The sequence below is a fragment of the Dipodomys merriami genome, unplaced genomic scaffold (assembly GCF_024711535.1).
Source record: "Dipodomys merriami isolate MVZ:Mamm:240054 unplaced genomic scaffold, mDipMer1.0.p SCAF_242, whole genome shotgun sequence".
Classification (NCBI taxonomy): domain Eukaryota; kingdom Metazoa; phylum Chordata; class Mammalia; order Rodentia; family Heteromyidae; genus Dipodomys; species Dipodomys merriami.
In genome coordinates, this window is record NW_027203849.1 from 675,377 (window position 1) to 700,014 (window position 24,638).

At 39.9% G+C, this 24,638-nt stretch overlaps 1 protein-coding gene and 1 pseudogene across 2 annotated transcripts in view; both read right to left on the reverse strand.

The window, feature by feature from the left end:
- Window positions 1–721: 721 nt before the first annotated feature.
- LOC138835955 (prohibitin 1 pseudogene) lies at window positions 722–1,788 on the reverse strand (annotated as a pseudogene).
- A 4,188-nt stretch (window positions 1,789–5,976) lies between these two features.
- Window positions 5,977–24,638, reverse strand: part of LOC138835926 (COMM domain-containing protein 1) — a 114,145-nt gene continuing 95,483 nt past the window's right edge. For both annotated transcript variants that reach the window (XM_070034495.1, XM_070034496.1), the window contains one exon: window positions 5,977–6,145. In XM_070034495.1, coding sequence (XP_069890596.1) covers window positions 6,038–6,145 — 108 coding nt within the window. In that variant the 3' untranslated portion in view covers window positions 5,977–6,037. The remainder of the gene's footprint in view (window positions 6,146–24,638) is intronic.

Genomic DNA, 24,638 nt, shown 5'->3' on the forward strand with positions numbered 1-24,638 from the left:
CTAAGATTACAGGCATGAGCCACTAGCATCCGTCTCTCTCATTTTTTACAAGATGTTAAAATAGCACCTACCAGAGACTCCAAATCAGTTATTTTGGAGTCTGTGCCAATTTTTAGCTATAGTTCTAAAAACAGAACAAAAATCACATAAACCTAAAATTTCTTTAATATAAAGCAAAATAGCATTAAAAGTTTTCGTTTAGCTTATCATCTTTTAAACTGACAGTTTCATCTTATTCTACTTGAGCAATCAATCAAATTCATGGCTTTCCCCTTTTCATCTCTCCTCCACCTGCACCCTGTAAATCAACAGAACCTGAAAGCCTAATTACTGCTGAAACAGAAAACCAGTCCAGAGCAAGTGAAAGAGAAGGCCGAATCACACACAATATCAATAATCCTATTTTACTATCTGCTTATGCCCAGCTCTATATTTTATTCTGATAATTTATGAACTTAGCTTGGAAATTATGTTAGTTGGCCCCCTTATCTGACAGGAAGCAGATTGAAGCAGGCTCCTTTGTAACATGGCTATGCTCAAAGTCCTGTGCTACTGTGATGCTATGAGACACAATTATAGCCATCACCATATAAGGGAAAACTGATCACATTTAGAAAAAACATGTCTATTTTTTTTTTTAAGATTGGAAGTGACTTATTTTCTTTATTTTAAGCCAATCATTAAATTGTTCACAGTGATTTCTGGGATGCTGCTCAGAATCCTAAGGGCTGGGGTCTAGTTGGCCCAAGGAAGTACAGGCAGGGCAGGCCTCGCTGGGCAGCTGGAGCAGCTCAGAGTGCCCTGAAGGCAGGTAAGTGATGTTCGGTGAGCGGGAGAGCTGGTAGGCAAAGTACTCCACGCAGCTCAATCAGGACATCACCTGCCATGGCCAGGGAGTCGCCCTCTGCAGGGACGATGGCCGCCTTCTGCTGCTGCTCAGCCTTTTCCACCACAAATCTGGCCCTCTCTGCTTCCTGCTGAGCCCCCTGTTTGGCTTCCACTGCTTCTGTGAACTCCTTCCCGAAGGTCAGATATGAGAGGGCCACGTCATCCAGGATGAGCCCAAAGGTTGCTGCTCGCTCTGTGGGGTCATCGCTCACCTGCCTGGAGACCAACTCTCTCTGGGTGATCCGTTCTCTGGCATCAGAGCAAGCCACCACAGGCTTGAGGATCTCTGTGGTGATGGATGGCAGCACACGCTCATCATAGTCCTCTCCGACGCTAGTGTAGATGCGAGAGCGGGCTTGCAACCGGCCGGAAGAGGCTGCGCAGTGTGATACTGACGTTCTGCAACCCTTTGCTCCCGGTGATGACCGGCTCATTACTTGGCCGAGAGCGGCAGGCCAAGATCATTGGTTTCTGTACCCTCCCCCTACCACAATGTCCTGAACACCATGGAATCGGTCAAGATGACAGCCCTGTGCCCAGCGTCCACGTTATGTAAGGCAGAGTTCACCACGCCTGCTGCCACAGCTAGGGCCACGCCAAACGTGCCAATGGACTCAGATATTTTGGGCAGCCATGTTTCCTTCTGCTGGACCCACTCACATCTGCTTCCACTCTGACCTCCACATTAAATTTCCCCAAAACAGGTCTATTTCTTAAACTTTGGGATTCGAGTTAAGCTTAACACTAATTTTGTTCTGTTTAGGCTCTCCCTTTCACGGGTAAATGACCATCTAAAATATGCCTTGGAGACTAAGAACTGAACACAGCAACTTGTCTTACAACGGGAGACAGTATCCTGTTCCCTTAGGAAAGTACCTAACCATTGATCTTAGGATCCATTGACCTTAGGATTCCTTCTGTATTCTTACCCTTTTCACTGGTCTAGATATTGACTATGCTCTTCAGAAAACATTTTCTGACACCTGCTTAGCATTTATTTTCCTTTAATTCCTATTTATATTCTGTTCTTGAAATTTTCCTATCTTAAGAACTTCAACTAATTAATAGCGTGACATTATGTCAGCTACTCAAGATTTCAGAGACTGAATGTCATCCTTTGATTTTTCACTCCCTTCATACATTTGGGGGAGAATAGTTAAGCTCTAGTTCTTTTTGAATTATTAAAATAAGACTGGGAAAAGAAAAAAGAAATTACATTAAGGAAAGAAAAGGCGATTTTATTGGCTTTTAGGCCTTTGCGGATAAAGCAAAGATTCAGAGCTCTCTCTAGAAGCCAGACTTGAGAATAGGGTGGGGCTAAAGCCTTTGCTCATTATTCATATGGAACACTGAAGTCTGTAGTTACTAACTTGATTCTGAAGCTACTTTTTGGCTTGGCTGCCTTGTTTCTAACAGACTGAAGTTATAGTGCTTACTGCTAAAGCAGTACTTCCTGGGAAGTCCTACAAAGCCTGATTAGGGCTGAGGATTATTTTTTTTACTTCATCCTACATTTCCCAGAACTCAAAATGGTTTTAATCTAGGAACACAGGGAAGATAACCCAGTGAGGTATTTTGGACCCTTATGCTAGCTTTTCCTTCCTGGTCCCTCTAGGCTTACATTCTCAACAGGGAGTTGTCCTGGTTACATGTAAGCAACTTATTTCTAGAAACTACAAAAAGAGGTAACATTCAAATACACAAGAGGATTATCTCATAGTTATAATACCTAATACAATTTCCTGAAGATCAATCTGGCATGTATCCACTTCTAGGGAAGCCAACCCTTCCTCATTTTGTTATCACTGTATGTTAGATTGGTGGGTCATTTAACTGTTGTTCTTACTAAGTTTATAATGTACATACATTCCTGTAGTTACAAAAAAATAAATTAGAATCAGTAAATATAAAATGTATTCTGTCCAAAACATCTTTCATTCAAAAGTGTTTAGTATTAAATGTGTGAACTATCTTTGGCAACCTTTGGGAAACAGTGTACATTAAACTGTAGTTTTTCTAAAGACCTAGGGTTTGGAGAATTAAAATTTTAAAGCCATGTTAACTTTTGTGTTAATGGCTTTCATGGGATGACCTAAGCAATTTCAACCCTAACAGTAAGTAAACCATGGTTCCTTCATGTTTCTTCAGACTTCCATGGGCTCTGACTCTGTCAGTGTTAAATGCCAAGGCTGTCTGGTGAGATTTTCATTTATCTGGTGAGATATTCATTTCTTCCATTTTACAGTAGGAGACATTGTCTAAATTCTCCTGAATCACATGGTGGTAGTCCTGGGAAGCAAGTTTTGATAGCTTGCCTTCAAAAAAAATTTTTTTTCCTCCAAAGCACACACTTTATTTGGATCTACTTGAAAGTACTGTTTCAAGATGTTTTCTGAAGGTTTCATAGGACTACACTGAAAACTTTCGGGTCATTGTTTGCTAACTGCTGTGATGGTTTTAATCAGAGAAGAATCCAGAATTTTCAGCTTGGGTGTTGGAAGAGCTCCTAAATGTCTCTTAACTGACTTAGGAGAAACTGCTTAACAGAAGAGGCCTTATTCCTGACCTGGAATAAACTTATGACAACTGACATATGCTATAACCAGAGACCAAGGAAACTACATTTACTGAACAATTTATAACATAAATGCAACAAAGGTTTAAAAATATCAGTATAGATGAGAAATCTATTAAAAAAGAATCACATTGTCAACATACTGGTTGATAACTTTCTTTAGTTGTCTGGTAACTTCCAGTTAGGATATTAAACATCCTGATGATGGTTTAGATAGTAAATGTCCCCTGAAAGGCCATGTGTTGAAGGTTTGGTTGCCAGCCTCTAGCATGATTGGGAGATGGTAGAAAGAAGTTAGGTCACTGGGGGACTGCCCTTGAGGAGAATACTAGGATCCTGATCCTTTCCTGTTTCTGACTCTCATGGCTTCCTGGCTGCCATGAGGTGAGTAGGTTTGTGCTACCATGTGCTCTCCGCCATATTCTGCCTCACCACAGGCCCAAGCACAATGGAGTTAAGTGGAATTCAGCATGGACAGAAGAAATTTCTGAAACCTTCAGTCACAAAATTACACCTTACCACTGGTGATTGATTTCTTTTCTCCTTTTTTTTTTTTTTGCCAGTCCCGGGAATTGAATTCAGGGGTGAGCACTGTCCCTGAGCTTCTCTTAAAAGCTCAAGGCTAGCACTCTACCACTTGAGCCATAGTGCCACTTCTGGCTTTTTCTGGTTATGTGGTACTAAGGAATTGAACTCAGGGCTTCATGCATGCTAGGCAAGCACTCTACTACTAAGCCACATTCCCAGCCCTCCTCCTCTTCCTCTTCTTTTTTTTTTTTTGTCAGTTATAGGGCTTGAATTCAGGACCTGGATGCTGTCCCTGAGTTGTTGTTGTTTTTTTTTGTCTCTCAAGCCTAGTGCTCTACCACTTAAGCCACAGCTCCACTTACTGTTTTTGGTCATTAGAGATAAGAGTCTCATAGACTTTCCTGCATAGGCTGGCTTCAAACCACAATCTTCAGGTCTCAATCTCCTGAGTAGCTAGGACTACAAGTGTAAGCCACCAGCACCTGACTTGACTTCTTTTAAGCTGGTTATCTCACATGTTTTTTTCTCAGTGATGGAAAACTGTCTAACACACTTCTCTATTAGGACCTAGTTTTCATTTCACTAGGTTTTATTGAAGACATTCTGGAAGAAGTTTTATTGATAACTCAGGTAAAATTTTCTAAGGCCAAAGACTTCATTCCACCTAAGTAGACATTTTTCTCTTCTGGCAATCCTAACTTGAGGAAAGAGAAATCCCTTTGTAATGAGGACAGTTTATTCTCCAGAAAAGCTTGATTCTAACTCCTCATATCAAACCAAATTCCCAAAATTTAGGTAGACCTGAGTCAACTTCCTATATCAGTTCCAGAAGCATATTACCAGGGTCCAGTAAATATTTCCTAGTTCAGGAAGGCTCCTTCCTGTATTTGCACAATAAAATGTTTTCCTCCTAAGTTTCTAATTCGTGTATGATTTATCAATGTACAAATTCCTAAGATCTCTCCCAGGAACAAAGGTCCTGCAAAGAATTTCCTAAACTGACTCCACCCAACCTGTTCTTAACAGATCTAAGTCTCTGATATGGCCTTGAAAACTTGCTGTTATTTTGAACCCAGGAGGCTGAACCAAAAGCCTTATGCATGCTAAGTGACTGTTTGAGCACTAAGCCACCCCCCAGTTGACTTCCATTTTATTTTTTGCTAGTGCTGAGGTATGAACCCAGGGACTATCAGTATCCCTTAGCTTGCTTACTCAGAGCTGGCATTCTATCATTTGAGCCACATATCTATCGCAGCTTTTTGCTAGTTATTTCAGAGATAAAAGTCTCACAGACTTTTCTGCTCAAGCTTGGCTTCAAATTGCAATCCTTTGATCTCAACCTCTTGATAACTAGATTAAAGGTGTGAGCCAGTAGTGCCCAGCTAATTTTTTAATTTAAGCATTTTTTTTTTGGGGGGGGGGCAGTCCTAGGGCTTGAACTCAGGGCCTGAGCTGCTTTTGCTCAAGGCTAGCACTCTACTACTAGAGCCACAGAGCCACTTCTGGCTTTTTCTGTTTATGTAGTACTGAGGAATCGAACCAGGGTTTCATGCATGCTCAACAAGCCCTCTACCATTAAGCATTTTTATAAGTGCCCTACAGTTTTTATACATGCTTAACTACTGGAACAACTCTGAGTGTGAATGAAAGTAAAAATAAAAGAAATCCTAGCAAGCAAAGACAGGCAACATTCCAATTTAAGGATTTAATACCAATGTGGGAACAAGATTTTAAAAAGACCAGTGGAGGGCTGGGAAGGTGGCTCAGTGGTAGAGCACTTGCCTTGCATGCATGAGGCCCTGGGTTCAATACCTCAGCACCACATAAGCAAAAAGAAAAAAAGCCAGAAGTGGCGCTGTGGCTCAAGTGATAGAGCACTAGCCTTGAGCTGAAGAGCTGAGGGACCAGTGCCCAGGCCCATAGTTCAGGCCCCACGACCAGACCCAAAAAAATAAAATAAAATAAAAAAACTAAAAAGACCAGTGGAAAGGGATCATGAACAACTTTATTTCCACAACTCCAACTCCTTCCTACATTAATCTTGAGTTAGGTTGGCTGCATCAGTGTGCTAATACTTTCTTCTACCTCTGAGAGCTTCTTCAGGATTTGGTTGACCTTGACTTCATCGAATTCCAAACAAAGAAATTCAGATTCCTGTAAAACATAAAAGGACATTTTAGGGGGAACCCTAAAAATAAATTAAGGCATATCATCTAGTATGACTGGACTTCAGAGGCCCAGGAAACCAATCCAGTAAGCTGTAATCAGATCTTAATATCTAAGTGTTGCTTTACTACATAAAGCAAACCTACACATTGCTTCTAAATGAAGCTGCTCAAGTAACCATACTCAATGTTTTGGTGTTTTGTTTTTTTTTTTGGGTCCGGGTGTGGGGCCTGAACTCTGGGCTTGGGTCCTGTCCCTCAGCTCTTCAGCTCAAGGCTAGTGCTCTACCACTTGAGCCACAGCACGACTTCTGGCTTTTTTTTCTTTTTGCTTATGTGGTGCTGAGGAATGGAACCCAGGGCCTCATGCATGCAAGGCAAGCGCTCTACCACTGAGCCACCTTCCTAGGCCCTCAAATTTCTTTTTTGGTTTTTTGTTTTTGTGTTTCCTATCAGGCACACAAGAAGCTTGTGCTATATCTGTCATCACATTTGATCCTAATTTTTTTTTTTTTTTTGGTGCCAGTCATGGAGTTTGAACTCAGGGCCTGAGCACTGTCCCTGAGCCTTTTTGCTCAAGACTAACACTCTACCACTTGATCCACAGCTCTACTACCTGTTTTGGGTTTCTTTTTGAGTAGTTCGTTGGAGATAAGAGTCTCGTGGACTTTGCTGGATTGGCTTTGAACTGCGATCCTCAGATCTCAGCTTCTTGAGTATTATAGGTGTGAGCCATCAGCACCGGATTCCTATTATATTAAAGTAAGTATTGTCACTTTACAGGTGAGAACTATGGGGCACAGAAAGTCTAAACCTGTGTCTGATAAAGCAGAAAAGGTCACCTATTTAACTTCCAGCATTAGTGGACCCCAAAGTCCCTGTGTGTCCACAGCACTCTGTAGTAAAATAATGGGGTTGTAAAGTAGGCTAAACTTGGATTTTGTGGTTATGGCAGAAATTATGACAAGTTCCTTGTGAAACAACAGCCAGACAGGTAAAAGATAATTAGATCTTGAAATAGCAACCAACACTTCTGGAGTCTTTTTACTTGCTACCCAACAGGGTAAATTAATCCCATGTAGGGTAGATATCAAAGATACCTTGGTAAATTAATCCTAGGTTATATAGATATCAAAGAATAAGGTCTTTAAAGTATGGTGGCAGAAACTTTTCTTTCTTTCATTGTAAAGGTGATATACAGAGGGGTTACAGTTACAGAGTTAAACTAATGAGTACATTTCTCTTTGAACCATGTTATCCCGTCCCTCAAAATCCTAAATCCAACTATCTTTAGCAACAAGGGCTAACTGTATGTACCCAACAGTGATAATATTCAAGATCATTAATGAAGTAATTTTAGGAAGTATGCATCTTTAGAGATCATATAATCTAACCACCTTGTTTTCTAGACAATAGAATTAAGGACCATGCATGTCAAATGACATATCCAAATCCTTTGTGGATGGGAAATTCATCAGGTTAATACTCTTTCCCTACATTTTCGTCTTTAAATACTGAAGGAGTTCTGAACACGTCAATCCAAAGTGTTCCACTTAGTATTAGGGTTATTTTAAATTGAAGGCAACTGAGAATCAATAGGAGAGAGAAATCTTCCTGGAGTTTTCTTTATCTGATTAAGACAGAAACTTCTGGGAAATGAGGACCACAACCAATCCCCTCTGATGGAATTTTATATGGAAAAGAAGATGAAAAGTCAGCAGCAGATGAGTCTGCACCATCTTACTAAAACAGTCCTAATCATTATTTCTCCATATATTTATCTTAGAGTTTACCACCCTGAGTTACTTCATCACTTACCAGTCTCTGAAAACTGACATGAGATTTCATTTTTTTTTCCTGTGAAGCACTCGTGAAACATTGATAAAATCTGTAAACTTTTTCTGTCAATCTTTCCTCAGTTAATTTCACAGACTTTATGGAAAGAACCTAAGAGAATAGAGTCTTCCAGATTATATGGCAGTTCCCTATCCTCCAAGTGTCAGGAAAAGGAAGACCAGCAAGCCTCCTGAGAGGGTGAGATTCACTCTGCTATTAGCTAGGACAAAACCAAAAGCTGATTTTGAAAAAGCATCTTTGTTGTAAGCTGCTGAACTAAGTCTATGGAGATGGCACTGAACTTGTCCCAAGTGAAACAGGTGCAGAAGAAAAGAAGGAACCTCTTGGATGAAAGGCTTTCACAGGAAGGAAAGGCAGTTTTCCCTGACTATAGGAACCTGCCTTCAAACCTGTATTTGGATACAAAAGGAGTTTAGTTTCATAGTGAGCTTAGAAACACTGCCAAGTTTTCATTTAATTAAGGAAAAAGAACAAGTTTAAACAAGAAATGAATAGTAATAAAGGAAGCTCTCTGTACTTTAAGTCATAGAAGGAGTTAGCCTTTTTGGAAAGAAAGGCAAATTTATGATCAGTTAGGCAGTTTGTCAAAATTAAGACTGGGTCTCAAGTCAAGCACTATTGGCTCATGCCTGTAATTCTAGCTGTCCTAGAGACTGAGATCTGAGGATCATGGTTCTTCAAAGCCAGTCTGTGTAGAAAATGCCCAGACACTTTTTTTTTTTTTTTGTCAGTCGTGGGGCTTGAACTCTGGGCCTGGGCGCTGTCCCTGCGCTCTTCAGATCAAGGCGAGTGCTCTACCTCTTGAGCCACAGCACCACTTCTGGTTTTCTAGTGGTTTTTACTGGAGATCAGAGTCTCACGGACTTTTCTGCCCGGGCTAGCTTTGACCCGTGATCCTCAGATCTCAGCCTCCTGAGTAGCTAGGATTACAGGTGTGAACCACTGTGCCTGGCTCCAGACACTCTTATCTCCAATTTACTAGCAAAATGGTGGACTGGAGGCATGACTCAAGTTAGATAGTACCAGCCATGAGTGAAAAAGTCAAGTGAAAGTGCAAGGTCCTGAGTTCAAGCCACCGTTAGTACAGTTGAGTACCCCTCAACAAGGAATGGTTCTCAGATTTGAAAGTCTCATGTATTTCATTTAGTTTAACTGAGATCTTTAGCTTGACTTTAAGCGTTTTTAGTATTTGGCTTGAAAATAATAGAACTGAATCTAATAATTACCAGTGATTAACATATGTATATAAAATTGGCCAGAGATGCTACAACCATTTTTCACCAGAGTAAAAATTATAATACTAAATCACCTGGCTTTGTGTTTATATGTAAAGAAATTATCAAAAATAATACTCATACAAGATAGAAATAACAGCAGGGTCTGTAAATATATATATATATATGTAAACATATATGTACACACACACACACACACACATATTTTTTTTAAGTCGTGGGGCTTGAACTCTGGGCTTGGGCACTGTCCCTGGGGTCTTCAGCTCAAGGCAAATGCTCTACTGCTTGAGGCACAGCACCACTTCCAGTTTTCTGTTGGTTTATTGGAGATAAGAGTCTCACAGACTTTCCTGTCTAGGCTGGCTTTGAACCGTGATCCTCAGATCTCAGCCTCCTGAGTAGCTAGGATTATAGGCATGAGCTACCAGCACCCGGCTAGAGTCTGTAAATAAATAGTATTTTTTTTTCCTAAGGGATTATTTGTTACAGGTTTCAGGTCTTTGACTAGACCTCTGAATATTAATAAAATTCAAATTACTTAATATATGTGTATATATTGTATTACTTTACACTTATTTATTATTTTTATGTTTCTATTTTACATAGTGGAAGGGTCTCACTATGTAGTACAGGCTAGTCTCAGATTCCCAATCTTCTTTCCTTAGCCTCCTCAGTCTTACATATGTTTTTGAGCCAACACCATGCTATTTTTGTTACTATGAACTCTGCAGTACAATTTGAAGTAGGGTATTTTGATATTTTAGTGTTAGTCTTTTTGCTCAGGATCATTTTGGTTATTGCAGGGTCTTTTGTGCCTCCATATGGATTGTAGATTTTTTTTTCTATTCCATTAAAAAGTGTCACTTGGTAGGAATGACTTTTGGTAATATTCATAGTTTTAATTTTCACAATGTTAACTCTGATCCATAAACCTGGAAGATCTTCCCATTGTTTGTTCATTTGTTTTTCTTCACTGTTTTATAGTTGTTTTTACTATAGTTGTCACCTCCCTTGATTAGGTTTATTCTTTTTTTTTTTTTTTTGGTTGGTCATGGGGTTTGAATTTAGGGCTGGGAGTTGTCCCTGAGCTCTTCTGCTCCAGGCCAGTGCTCTATCACTTTGGGCTATAGCACCACTTCTGGTTTTCTGGTGGTTAACTGGAGATAAAAGTCTTATGGGCTTTCCGGCCTGCGCTGGCTTTGAATCATGATCCTTAGATCCTTCTGAGTAGCTAGGATTACAGGCATGAGCCACCAGCACTCAACTTTTTTTTTTTTAATTAAAATTTTAGGTTATTTTATGTTGGATTGTTTTCCTGGTTTCTTTTTTAGCCTATCTGTTATTGGTATTTAGAAAAACTACTTTTTTTGTTGTTGGTCATGGTGTTTGAACTCTGGGCCTGGGCACTGTCCCTCAGCAATTCAGCTCAAGGCTAGCGCTCTACCACTTGAGCCACAGTACCACTTCTGGCTTTTTCTGCTTATGTGGTGCTGAAGAATCAAACCCAGGGCCTCATGCATGCAAGGCAAGCACTCTACCACTGAGCCATCTTCCCAGTCCACTAGGGTCTCTCTTAACTATAGGATGAAATTGCTTAACTATAGGATGAAATTGCTTACAAATAGGGATAATTTGACATCTTCCTTTTCTACTTGTATTACTTTCAGTTCTTTCTCTTATCTTGTTGCTCTGAATAAGAATTCAAGCACTATATTAAATAAGAGTGAGGATTTCAGATAAAATATTTTGTTTTTCTGTTTAGTATTATGTTTGCTATAGTTTTGTCAAAAAGAACCTTTATTATGTTGAGATATGTTCCTCTTTTTCCTAGGCTTTTCAAGGCTTTTATTTTTTAATTTTAAATTGTGTGTGTGTGCGCGCATGCATGCATGCATGTGCACATGATCATGGGTGCATGCATGCACACATGCACACTAATACCAGGGCTTGAACTTAGGACCTTGAACTGGCTTTTTCACTCATAGCTGATGCTCTACCACTTGGATATGGAATCTCTCAGACTTACCTACACAGCTGGCTTTGAACCTCACTATCCAGCATCCAGGTCTCAGGTTCCTGAGTAGCTAGGACTAGAGATGTGAGCCACAGGTGCCAAACTTGTTCAGTGCTTCTATCCTGAAGGAGTGCTGAATTTTGTCAAAGGCTTTTCCTTGAAATTATTGATATGATCATGTAATTTTGTCCTTTATTCTGTCTATATGCTATATTCCATTTATCTGTTTGTGTATGTTAAACTATCCTTAAATTCTTAGAATGAAAACAACTTGATCATGGTATGCGATCTTTTAATATCTTGTTGAATTTAGTTTGTATTTCATTCAAGATTTTTGTATCGTGGTCATCAAAGTTTATTGTATTTCTGTTTCTATCAGGGTAATACTAGCTTTGCAGAATCAGTTCTTTATTTCCTTTTCTTCTCATTTCTTTTCTTTCTTTTTAGTTATACTAGGATTTGAACTCAAGGTCTTAAATTTGCTGGGTAGGTACTCTATACTCCATTCCCTGTTTGAGTTGGTTACTTTTATGTTACTTCTATTTGTGCTTCCCTGGGCCACTGAGGATGAAAGTTGTGCATTACTATGCCCAGCCATTATGTTCCATCCACTTCTGTAGATTAGATTCATGTCACTTCATCCAACCACTGGTTGATATGGAGTCCTGTGAACTTCAATGTCTGAGCCACCATAACTTGTTTAATTTGTTTTTCTATCAGATCTTTTAAGCTTATTATTACTTTTTATTAAGTAGTTGTAGAAAGGGGTTTCAGTTCCACAAGGTAGGTTATAAGCACAATGCAACTTGATCAATGTCACCCCTTCCATCATTCTTGCTTTATTAGTTTTTTCTTTTTTTTTTGTAGGTTGTGGGGCCTGTCTGGGCACTGTCCTTCAAAAGGCTAGCGCTCTACCACTTGAGCCACAGCGCTACTTCTGGTTTTTTGTTTATGTAGTATGGAAGAATTGAACCCAGGGCTTCATGCATGCTAGGCAAGCACTGTACCACTAAGCCACATTCCCAGCCCCATGAGACTTTTTTTTTAAATTTTGTTTTATTTTAAAGGTGATATATAGGGGAATTACAGTTACGTAAGTAAGGTAATGAGTATATTTCTTTTCGAACAGTGTTACCCCCTCCCTCATTTTCTCCTGCTTTCCCTCCCCCCCTTCATGTGACTCTTATCTCCAACTAACTACCAAAAGCTGAAAAGTGGAGTTGTAGCTTAAGCTCAAGAGTGCCATCCTTAAGTGAAAAAGCTAAGGGACAGCGCTCAGGTCCTGAGTTCAACTCCTAGTACTAGCAAACACACACACGCGCACACGCGCGCACACACACACACACACACACACACACACACACACACACAAATGTATACCTTGTGATCATAGGGGATATGACATGCAGTGAATTAAGCTCCAGAGTATAAATAAGTATTCCAAATTAGGATAAAAAACAAGTGTCCCATTTTTCCCCTCTAAACACAAGAGCTAAAAAAGCCATAAAATCCTAAGAAAAGAACCTCAAGGTCTGTCTTCCAAATCAACCACAAGAGAAAAAAAACCAAGCCAACTTTAACTACCAGAGAAGGCTACCTCAAATATTCCTAGAAGCAACTTTTCTGAATAACTAATCTACACCTCCTAGTAAAGTTTTCTTTGTCAAACTTAAATGCTAAATGCTTACATAAATTCATTTTATAGCAGAATCAGAATATAATTGGTGCTTAGCATAGAGAATATCAGAAGACTGCTATTAAGCAAATGTTTGCTCTCTTTATCTATACCCTAAATAGCTGCTTTGTGTGTAACTCCCATTAAATAACTTCATATCCAGGCCCTATAAGCATACCTAATGATTCTTCTACAAGGTTTAATACTACAGTGATAGATGCTAAAAGTAGAAAATAAAAGACACTACTTATTAAATACTTAGTACACCATTTATAATAAATTCAAATAAATGTGCCTTCCTAAGGAACTATTTATTCAAAATAAAAATTTTATGGTTACCTGAAAACTGTGTTGACTAATCTCCACTTATCCTACCATATACATTCTCTACCCTATGTGCCTTATTCCATGTCCTGCATAGCTCTCTTAAGGATCTGTCACTTTCTTGTCTGGCTGGTAGCTGGGTTTAGGCAAGAGGAGAGTATATAATATTTATTCCTTAGGGGCTGGGACGGTGGCTCAGTGGTAGAGCACTTGCCTTGCATGCTCAAGGCCCTGGGTTCGATTCCTCAGCACCACATAAGAAAAAAGCCGGAAGTGGTGCTGTGGCTCAAGTGGTAGAGCGCTCGCCTTGAGCTGAAGAGCTGAGGGACAGCGCCCAGGCCCAGAGTTCAGGCCCCACGACTGGACCCAAAAAAAAAAAAAAAAAAAATTATTCCTTAACTTCTTCCCTTATGCCATTTTCAATTATATTCTATGTAGAGATAGTATTTCTTCATTTCCTACTTTATTGACTGTTATTCACCAAAAAGTATACACTTAGCACCAAATTTCAGACTGTCAAAGTGTATAATCAACAAATACAATTTTCAAAGATAAGCCTAACTAGAATTTTCATCATGACTAAGTTGCCAAGAAGGGTAGCTTTCAAGTGAGAATAATAGGATGATTCAGAATCAATACACTAGTCCTTCTTACCCCAAGAGGATATATTCCAAGATCCCCAGTGGATGCCTGAAACCATGGATAGAAACAAACCATATGAATGCTAGCTGAAAAAAATAACCTAAAACAGAAGGATATGGAGGCATCACACAAATTGTAGAACAGTGGTCTAGCAAGTGTGAGGAGACTAAGCCCTAGTAACACTGTTCCCCCTGTGCGTGCACACGCGTGCACATGCATGTGTGTGTATGGATGAAACACACACAGACACATACAAAATAAACTTGATTCCACATCTACTAATCTATTACATATAGAACATGTTAAGCTAATTTCCCAAAATCATACTATAGATCACAAAGCAAGTTACTGGGAATGAAAAAACACTAAATGATATCCTTTTAAGGCTGTAAGTCTGCAACTTAATGAAAGAAATTAATTTATGATTAACCCCCAAACTCAAAAGAATTCATGTCATACTAAATGCTATATGAGACGAGGACAGAATCTCTAAGAACAGAATTCACTCTGATGAACTCCCATGTTAGTATAAAACTCTAGAATGGGATTGAGTGTAATCCAAAAGCATTTGTCATTACTGGACAATTACTAATTTATTTGGAGATCTCATTCAGGCATTTTAAATAAGCTTTTATGGGGACAACCTGATAACATGAGCAAAAATGCTTAAAAATGAAAGAACTCTCTATCCCCAAATTTTTACTTTAAAAATTAAATTTTACGGGAAAACACAGATTTAAAATCTAGTCACTAGAAAATCCAGGGAGGGCTGGGAAGGTGGCTCAGTGGTGGAGCACTTGCCTTGCATGCATGAGGCCCTGGGTTCGATTCCTCAGCACCATATAAGCAAAAACAAAAAAGCCAGAAGTGGCACTGTGGCTCAAGTGGTAGAGCGCTAGCCTTGAGCTGAAGAGCTGAGGGACAGAGCCCAGGACCAGAGTTCAGGCCTCATGACTGGACCCCCACACCCCCCTCAAAAAAAAAGAAAAGAAAAGAAAATCCAGGGAGAAAATCAATATATATATGAAAATTTTCAGATCTACCACTGATGGTAAGTTACTGTAAAATAAGTCCAAGGCCCTTAACCTCAACTTTTAAAGTGAAATGTCCATGTTTAATATAAACTAGGATACTATTAAAATAACATCTTATCATAACTGTTCAGAGACTTATCATCTGGGTCTCTACTGCTTTTCTTCCTTCTCATCTATGTTCTCTTTTTCCATCCACAAGATGGTTTAGCTGGTTAACCTATCACAGCAACTCTGTAGGAGGTTTTATAAAAAGAGACTGCAGTTACTAAGAGAAACTTAACTGTGACTTCATACTACTACTTCTGAAATGCCAAAATCAATTTAAGCAAGGAAAATCTTATTCTCAAACATTCCCTCAGTGACCAAGACCATTCCTCTTAGCCTAGAATGTCTTTAAAACACTCTAGGAGCCTTGTGAAGGTTAAAATGTGTTTGTGACTTTAACTAAGTAACACTATTCCACAATACTGTGAAGTTTGTGAACTTTATGTAATCGCTTAATCTCAATTAAAAAAAAAATTAAAAACAATGGAGGGGGGAGGGAGGAAGTCAGGGAGATGGGGAAGAAAGGGATGGTAGCGGAAAACAAAGGATGGGGTAACAATGCTCAATACGAAATGGACCCATTACCTCACTCATGTAACTGCAACCCTCTAGAGGTACAGTATCTTTACAATAAAAATATATATTAAAAAGAATCTAGGAGAGTTAAAAACAAGGGGAGGAAAGGTAATAAAAAATATATTAACATTTATCAGGAGATCTGACTAAGTGTGTAGCTCAATGGTAAAACACAGGCTGAGTATATGTAAGCCGTTGGTTTAATACCCAGCACCAAAATAATAATGATATTATTACTACTACTAATGATAAAAAATCAGGAGATTGATTTTTTTTCCCATTAAGAATAAACTCAAATGGTCTGGGAATGTAGCTTAGTGGTAAAGTACTTGCCTCATATGCATGAAGCTCTGGGTTTGATTCCACAGTACCACATAAACAGAAAAAGCTGGAAGTGGCGCTGTGGCTCAAGTGGTAGAGTGCCAGCCTTGTGCAAAAGAAGTTTCAGGGACAGTGCCCAGGCCTTGAATTCAAGCCTCAGGACTGGCCAAAAAAAAAAAAAAAATTCAAGTAGCCTGCCCTAAAGCACAAGACTTATGTATTAGAACTGGGGACATGCACAAAGCATGAAAGAATCAGAAAAGTACCAAGGCAAGTCCCTCTTCTTGCCCAATAGCCCCTAGACGTGGACACACATATCCATTTGTGAAATATCCTCATTTATTCAGATCCTTTTATTTATACCCTTCATGGCCTTTTAATCACCCAATCACCAGGACTCCTGGTCATCCAAGGAGCCCCACAAAGGCAGAATTAGATCAACTCAGTGAAAATTGTGCTAGTCAGCTTCTGTTACTGTAAAGAACAGGAGATATAATCAAAGTATAAAAAGCAAATATGAATTTTGGTTCATAGTATTAGAAGTTTCAGTCTATGACTGATTGGCACCTTGGCTTTGGCCTTTGATGGCATAGTACATCATAGTAGAAAGGCCTGAGGCTCATTCATTTTGTAGCAGGGAAGCAAAAGAGAGAAAGGAAGGGTTAGGAGAGTTGGGTTGTCACCAGTCCCTCCAAGAGCAACCTTCCCACCTGTATCCCATCTCTTAAAAGTTTCTATACCCCAATATGGCCAAGCTGGAGACTAGGTCTTCAAAACCTGGGTCTTTAGGAAACATTTAAGATCCAAACTATAACAAAAACCAAGGGTTAGATTTACACATATACATACCCATAACCACCCATAGTTCACTTCTAATACATATACCTTCCTGCTACTGCACTTTCATTATCTAGCCACAGGCTCCTGTGAACTACCAAGGCAATGAAATTCCAAGAATACTAGTCCAAAGTTGGTCTGATTTCTAAAAAAAGAGAAAGTGTGAATATGCCAGGAACAGGCCCCGGAGATCTCTTGGTTTTTAAGATTTCTTAGCTGGAAACAAGATAGAGACATGTTTTAGAAGAAAACAGACACGCTTGTCTTGCCAATGTGTGGTGGTCAAAAGAAACATGTATTTTGGCCTAGGCAACCCTGACTTATTTCTAAAAGGGAGAAAAGAGTTTTGTTCTGTAAGAATAAGCAGTTCTATCATTGGCTGAATTATGTACAACTAACCAAGAATAACCCTATTATTTTTTACTCAGAGATTCCAAAGCAAACATTTACAGGTCAGTGGATAATAAAAGGCAGAGGTACGATCAGTCATCATTTTACCACTAGAAAAAAATGGGCGAAACTCAGAAACTTGCCCCAGTTTCATAAATTCACTGACTCAACCCATCATCCAGCACACCCACATCTGACTACTGCCGTGTGGTCACTTTCAAACCTGATTAGTGTACAATTAACATAGTAGAATGAGAACTCATGGGAACTACTGGATTTTGTATAGCCTATATAAATGTAGGATATAAATGTGTTTTTTTTTTTTTTTTCTGGTGGTTGTTGTTTTTGGTCATTGTGGGGCCTGAACTCTGGGCCTAGGCACTGCGCTCAGCTCTTCAGCTCAAGGCTAACGTTCTACCACTAGAGCCACAGCGCCACTTCCAGCTTTTACTTTTTATGTGGTGCTGAGGAATTGAACCCAGGGCTTCTTACATGTGAGGCAAGCACTCTACCACTGAGCCAACTTTGCAGCCTAGGACTTAAGTTTTTAACAAAGAAAATTTCAAAGCTTAATACAAATGAATCATTGATTAATTTCCATTTCTTCAAAATATCATGCTCTAGTTCAATTTACTTCCCATTTCCAGCAGGATTTAATAGCTGCTTATTTTCTGTATTTTGGAAATTCTGGCTAACAAACTTTCAATGAAAAACTAAAGTGTCGCAGGCCATTTTGGGGTGTGTGTGTGTGTGTGTGTGTGTGTGTGTGTGTGTGTGTGTGTGTGTGTGTGTGTGTGTGTGTGTGTGTGTGTGTGTGTGTGTGTGTGTGTGTGTGTGTGTGTGTGTGTGTGTGTGTGTGTGTGTGTGTGTGTGTGTGTGTGCGCGTGCGTGCGTGTGCGTGCGTGTGCGTGTGCGCGTGCGCGCGCGCCAATTCTGGGGCTTGAACTCAGAGCCTGAACACTGCCCCTGAGCTTCTTCTGCACAATGCTAGCAATCTACCACCTGAGCCTCAGCTCTACTTCTGACATTCTGGTGCCTAATTGAAGAGTCTCACAGACTTTCCTGCGAGTGCTGGCTTCTAATTGTGATCCTCAGATCTCAGACTCCTGAGTAGCTAGATTACTATGTGTGAGCTATTGGAATCTAGACAGCTTTATTAATTTTTAAAGACAGGTCTTGTTATAAAGCAGCCCATGCTGACTTCGATCTTTCAATCTTTTCACCTAGGTCTTTTGAGTGCTAGGACTGATTATAGGCATGCATCATCATGCCAGGTTGGTACTGTTTTTTGTTTTTGTTTTTTTTTGCTGCAGGAAATTATACTAATTTTTGACTAAGTAGAACTTGTTCCTACATGACAATGGACATAGTACCTGAGGATAAACTGCTGAATAGCTGAAAAATAAAGCACACCGAAGAAGGAAATTTTACTAAAATCTTTAAAAACTAAATGATAAAAAAAATCGTAACATATTAAAGAAAAATACTGCTGATTTTGGCTTGAAATTCAAACTAGGGTCCATCATCATTTTTGATAAGGTACATTCTAATACACACTCATTTGTAAACAACTTTGATAAATGAGCTATAATAATTATATAAAAGAAATAGATTACTCTCTCCTTCCAAAATTAAAGTCATCCAGAATAGCCTGAATATCATTAGTGAGGCAGAACACTCTATGCAGTGGCACTTGCTTTCTTTTTTTTTTTGGGGGGGGGGCCCGGTCATGGGGCCTGAACTCTGGGCCTGAGCGCTGTCCCTCAGCTCTTCAGCTTAAGGCTAGTGCTCTACCACTTGAACCACAGCGCCACTTCTGGCTTTTTTCTTTTTGCTTATGTGGTGCTGAGGAATCGAACCCAGGGCCTCATGCATGCAAGGCAAGTGCTCTACCACTGAGCCACCTTCCCAGCCCCTGCTTTTTTTTCTTTGTGCAAATTTTTTTTCATTGTGAAAATACTGTACAGAGGGGTTACAATTACATGGGCAAGATAATGAGTACATTTCTTATCAAGCATTGTAGCCTCCTCCTGTTTCCCCTTCCCATCCCTTCCCATCCTCCCCCCCCCGCCCCCTTCTCTGAATCCTCCTCCACCCCCCTCACCAAAGTTGTAAAGTTCATTTTTCGCCATAACGACTTATACATCTCATTGTTGCAATGGGTCCACCTGTATCCCTATTTAAACGATTTGTTTTTTCGCTTCCCCAATTTTTTATTGTGATTAAGTGATTACATAATTTCACAAATTTCACAGTATTGTGGGATAGTGATGCTTAGTTAAAGTCACAAACACATTCTAATCTTCATGAGGCAAATTGTCTATCGTGGTCTATAAAGTTTATGAGTTCTATGGGCTTTGACAATACAATTTCTTCCACATTGGGTGATATGTACATTCCTTTCCTTTTGCATAGTGTCAGCTGTTCCCTCTTTCCCCCTCATTCCCTCCCTCCCATCGCTGCCATTGAGCTGCTGAGTTTGTTTTGATCAATGTGCAGTGCAGCTGATGGGTCCCACTGTTGTATGTTTTCCCCTGTTTCCCCCTAGTTCTGTGTCCTCCTTCTAGTTTCCCTCCGATGTGCACATATATACCATATATGTGGTCAGCAGCATGGGATCATTTAGTAATGATTCGACCAGATGAGTGGAGGTCCTTTGTTTCTTGAGTCTTGTTTACTTTGTTGTAGCACCTTACATTTTGGATTTAACATCCACTTATCAGGGAGACCATGTGCTGTTTGTCTCTTTGCTCTTGGCTTACCTCACTCAACATGATTTCTTCTAGTTCCATACATTTCCCTGCGAATGCCATTATTTTGTCCTTTCTAATGGCTGCATAATATTCCATTGTATATAGATACCACAATTTTTGGATCCATTCATCTGTAGTGGGGCATCTGGGTTATTTCCATATCCTGGCTATTGTGAACAGTGGCATTTGCTTTCTAAGAGGTTCTTAACTATTATCTGTAGTTGATGGTGATAATGACAACAATGAAACTCACTACAACAACATTCTCACACTTCTTAGTTTCCTGCTCATAATGTACAATGAAGAATTTCTAGTAGTTATCCCCAAATAAAAAGGAGCGGAGATAACCATATACATAAAAGCTACCTGCTGTCTGCCAGCCCAGTTCACCTCATCCTCACTTAACTTTATTTTGAAATGTTATTTCCTCTAAGTATGGGTGCTGCTCAAAGTACAGATTAGTTAGGACCTAAAGCCCTGGACAGCTTCTTGACCCAGAGCAAGCAGAAACCAGACACAAAAAAAGACCTTGTTTCAAAATATCTTCTCTGCCCTACACTAGCTTCTTCTAGTTTCCGTAACTTTCTTATGACCATGGGGAGAGGTCTTTTCAGACTTGATTAGGAATTAACAACAGAACAGCCTGGGGTATACTACACAGAGCCAACTACACAGAGACCCAGAACAGAGGGACACACACACACACACACACACACACACACACACACACACACACACACACACACACACACACACACACACACACACACACACACACACACACACACACACACACACACACACACACACACACACACACACACACACACACACACACACACACACACACACACACACACACACCGTATTTGCGGACTTTATTAAATTCCTGAGATAAGAATCCCAGAAGGCTACTGCAGCAATGGTTGCCAACTACACAGAGACCCAGAACAGAGGGACACACACACACACACACACACTACCCTTATTTGCGGACTTTATTAAATTCCTGAGATAAGAATCCCAGAAGGCTACTGCAGCAATGGTTGGCATTGTCTGCGGCTGAGCTACAATGCTAAGTAGATGTTACCTGCTACAAGGGCTGCAACCTCAGGGGTCTTTGCTGGCTGTGAGCTGTGTGGGCTCTGCCTACCACGAACAGTAGAAGAAAACCTATGTCATTGCCAGGATAAAGACTGTCAGGAAAAGGATTAGAAAATGGCTCAAAAGAAATCTCTCCTAATCCCCACTCCTAGATCCTATTAAGTGCCTTGACTGTTACGCTGTACCTCGAAGTCTAGACTTGGGTTTTGGCACACTACTGTGTGACAGGATAACGTGGGCATGAGGGAAGGAGAGGATTTGTAGTCACAGCATGAAGTCAGACACTGCAAACTTTTAGAGGTGGCATACAGGGAGGTGAGAAAGAGGCAGTGGCACCTTTATTAAATAAGGTTGGATGCTAACATCACTTGGGTTGCTGGAATCACTGTTCATGTAATAATCATCCCTCCCATAACAGTGTTTCACTGTTCAGTTCAGGAAGTCCTTTTACTTCTTAGGACAATTTTTTGTTCCTTAGAATAGTTTTGTTAATAAGTAGGAAGAGAAAAGTAAGAAAGTGGGGATACACAGAACAATCTAACCCAAAGCAGGTCTTTTTTTTTTTTTTTTTCCGGTTGGTCATGGGGCCTGAACTTAGCCTGGGCACTGTCCCTTAGCTCTTCAGCTTAAGGCTAGCAGCACTCTACCACGTGAGCCTCATGCATGCAAGGCAAGCACTCATCCATCGAGCCACCTTCCCAGCCCTACAAAGCAGGTCTTTTTAGCCAAATCTCACAGAAAATGTAATGGTCTCTAATCTGGTTTATGGAAAAAAATAAAGCAGGGCCTCATTTACTTAAAATTGAAGATAGTTAAGTACTAACTGGGAAAAAAATAAGAATCTTTCTTGGTCAGCACCATTCATGCAGTAAACCGGAAGCTTAGAAACAATGGAGAGAACAGAAAAGTTTGTGTAGGTAGAATACTGGGATTATCTCTGGGGAAATGAGATGCAACAATTACAAAATAATCATTATGAAGGTAAGAATAGAGATTGTGTGGGAAAAGGTTGACAAATCTGAAGAGACTAGCAAATACAAGGAGAAAGAAAATTATAGAGAAAAAAATGGTAACATTAATGAGTAATGATAGCTAACAATAGTTAACAAATCATTGTAGCATACAAAATATCAAGCCACGTACATATATCTTGTCAGTAATTTTATCCCATTTTATTTTATTTATTTATTTTGTCGGTCATGGGGCCTGAACTCTGGGCCTGGGTTCCCTCAGCTCTTCAGCTCAGGGCCACAGTGCCACTGCTGGCTTTTATCCCATTTTATAAGGATGAAAGATAATAAGTAACTTGTTCAAAGCCACATAATAAGTAAGTGGCAGAAACAGTTTTAAACCTAGGTCTTTCTGGCTTCAGAGCCTAAGCATTTAACCATTTCATATTCCTAACTCATATTTATATGTAACTTTAAACACAACTATTAATATTCACTAAGTGCCAATATGTAAATGTTATTCTACTATTTAGCAGTTAATTTTTTTTTTTAATTTTTTTATTGTAAAGATTCTATACAGAGGGTTACAGTTACATGAGTGGGGTAATGAGTACACTTCCTCTTGAACATTGTTACCCCCTCCATTGTTTTCTCCCTACCATCCCCTCCCTCCCTCCCTTCCCCAAGGTTCTTTTTTTTTTTTTTTTTTTTTTTTGATTGTGATTAAGTGATTACTTAATTTCCGGAAATTCACAGTATTGTGGAATAATGATGCTCATTTAAAGTCACACGTTCATTCTAACTTTCCTGGAGCAAATTGTCTATCACAGTCTGTAATATATAACGGTGTTCATATGTTATATACCATACACGTGATCAGCAGCATGGGGATATTTAGTAGTGGTTCAACCAGATGAGTGGGAGTTCTTTGTTTCTTAAGTCCTGTTAGTTTTGTCATATCACCTAACATTTTGGATTTATCATCCGCTTATCAGGGAGACCATGTACTGTTTGTCTCTTCGTTCTTGGCTTACCTCGCTCAACATGATTCCTTCTAGCTCCATCCATTTCCCTGCAAATGCCATTATTTTGTCATTTCTAATGGCTGCATAATATTCCATTGTGTATAGATACCACAATTTTTGGATCCATTCATCTGTGGTGGGGCATCTAGGTTGTTTCCATATCCTAGCTATTGTGAACAGTGCTGCAATAAACATGGAGGTGCACATGTCCTTGTATATTGGTTCCTGTTGTTCAGGGTAGATGCCTAGAAGTGGTATGACTGGGTCGTAAGGGAGGTCAATCTTTAGCTTTCTAAGGACCCTCCAGACTGCTTTCCAAAGTGGTTGTATGAGTGTACATTCCCACCAGCATAGCAGTTAATTTTTAAAAAGACTCAAAAGAGAGTTGCTGTCAATAAGATACTGACTACTGTCAGTATGATACTCTTGACAACTGACAGTGATTCTCAATTGGCAATTGACAGTGGCCAATAAAACCACTTCATAGGTAAGTGGTGAGTACATCCTGGCTATTAGAGAAACTTCAGGCATGAATTAGTAGGAAAGGGCAGTAGCCAAATGCATGGGGCCCACACCAAAAAGCATATTATAAAAAGACTAAGTTCTTACAATAACTTTTTGTTTCTTCCCTCTCCCTCTGTCTGTCTGCTATGTCTCTGTCTCTGTCTCTATAAGTGTGGAGGTGGGAAAGGGAGAGAGGATTCCCTATTTAGCTACTTGATCCATTAGCAGGAGAGCTAGAAACAAGGCTTACCTTTGTGGTTCTATAGACTAATGTATTAATCTTAGAATAAGATTCCTCTTCTAGCAGGTTGCTGGTGGCTCACGCCTGTAATCCTAGCTACTCAGGAGGCTGAGATCTGAGGATAGTGGCTGAAAGCCAGTCGCGGCAGAAAAGTCTGTAAGACTTATCTCCAATTTACCATCAGAAAACTGGAAGTGGAGCTGTGGCTCAAAGTGGTAGAGTGCTAGCAGTAAGAGAAAGAGCTCAGGGACAGTGCCAGGACCTAAGTTCAAGCTCCCACAACCACTAACAACAAAAAACAGATTCCTCTTCCGATCACTCCATTACTTAAGCCTGGGGTTCTTTTATTAATCAGGAATAATTCTAAATTCTACCTTTTGTCTGATCCAAGAAAATCATATTATTCATGTTTTAAAAATCACACCATCACCGGGCTCTGGTGGCTCATGTGTATAATCCTAGCTACTCAGGAGGCTGACATGTGAGGATCGCAATTCAAAGCCAGCCTGGGCAGGAAAGTCCATGAGACTCTTTTTTTTTTTTAATTTTTAAAATTCTTAAAAATTTTTTTTATTTTTTTTTTGCTGGTCGTGGGGCCTGAACTCTGGGCCTCGGCGCTGTCCCTCAGCTCTTCAGCTCAAGGCTAGCACTCTACCACTTGAGCCACAGCTCTACTTCCGGCTTTTTCTGCGTATGTGGTGCTGAGGAACTGAACCCAGGGCGTCATGCATGCAAGGCAAGCACTTTACCACTGAGCCACCTTCCCAGCCCCTCCATGAGACTCTTATCTCCAATAAACCACTGACAAAACCGGAAGTGGAGCTGTGGCTCAAGTGGTAGAGCACACATCTTGAGGGGGGGGACAGCACCCAGGCCCAGAGTTCAAGCCCCATGATAGACCAAAAATAAATAAATAAATAAAATTTAAAAAATCACACCAGCATTTATAGGCATA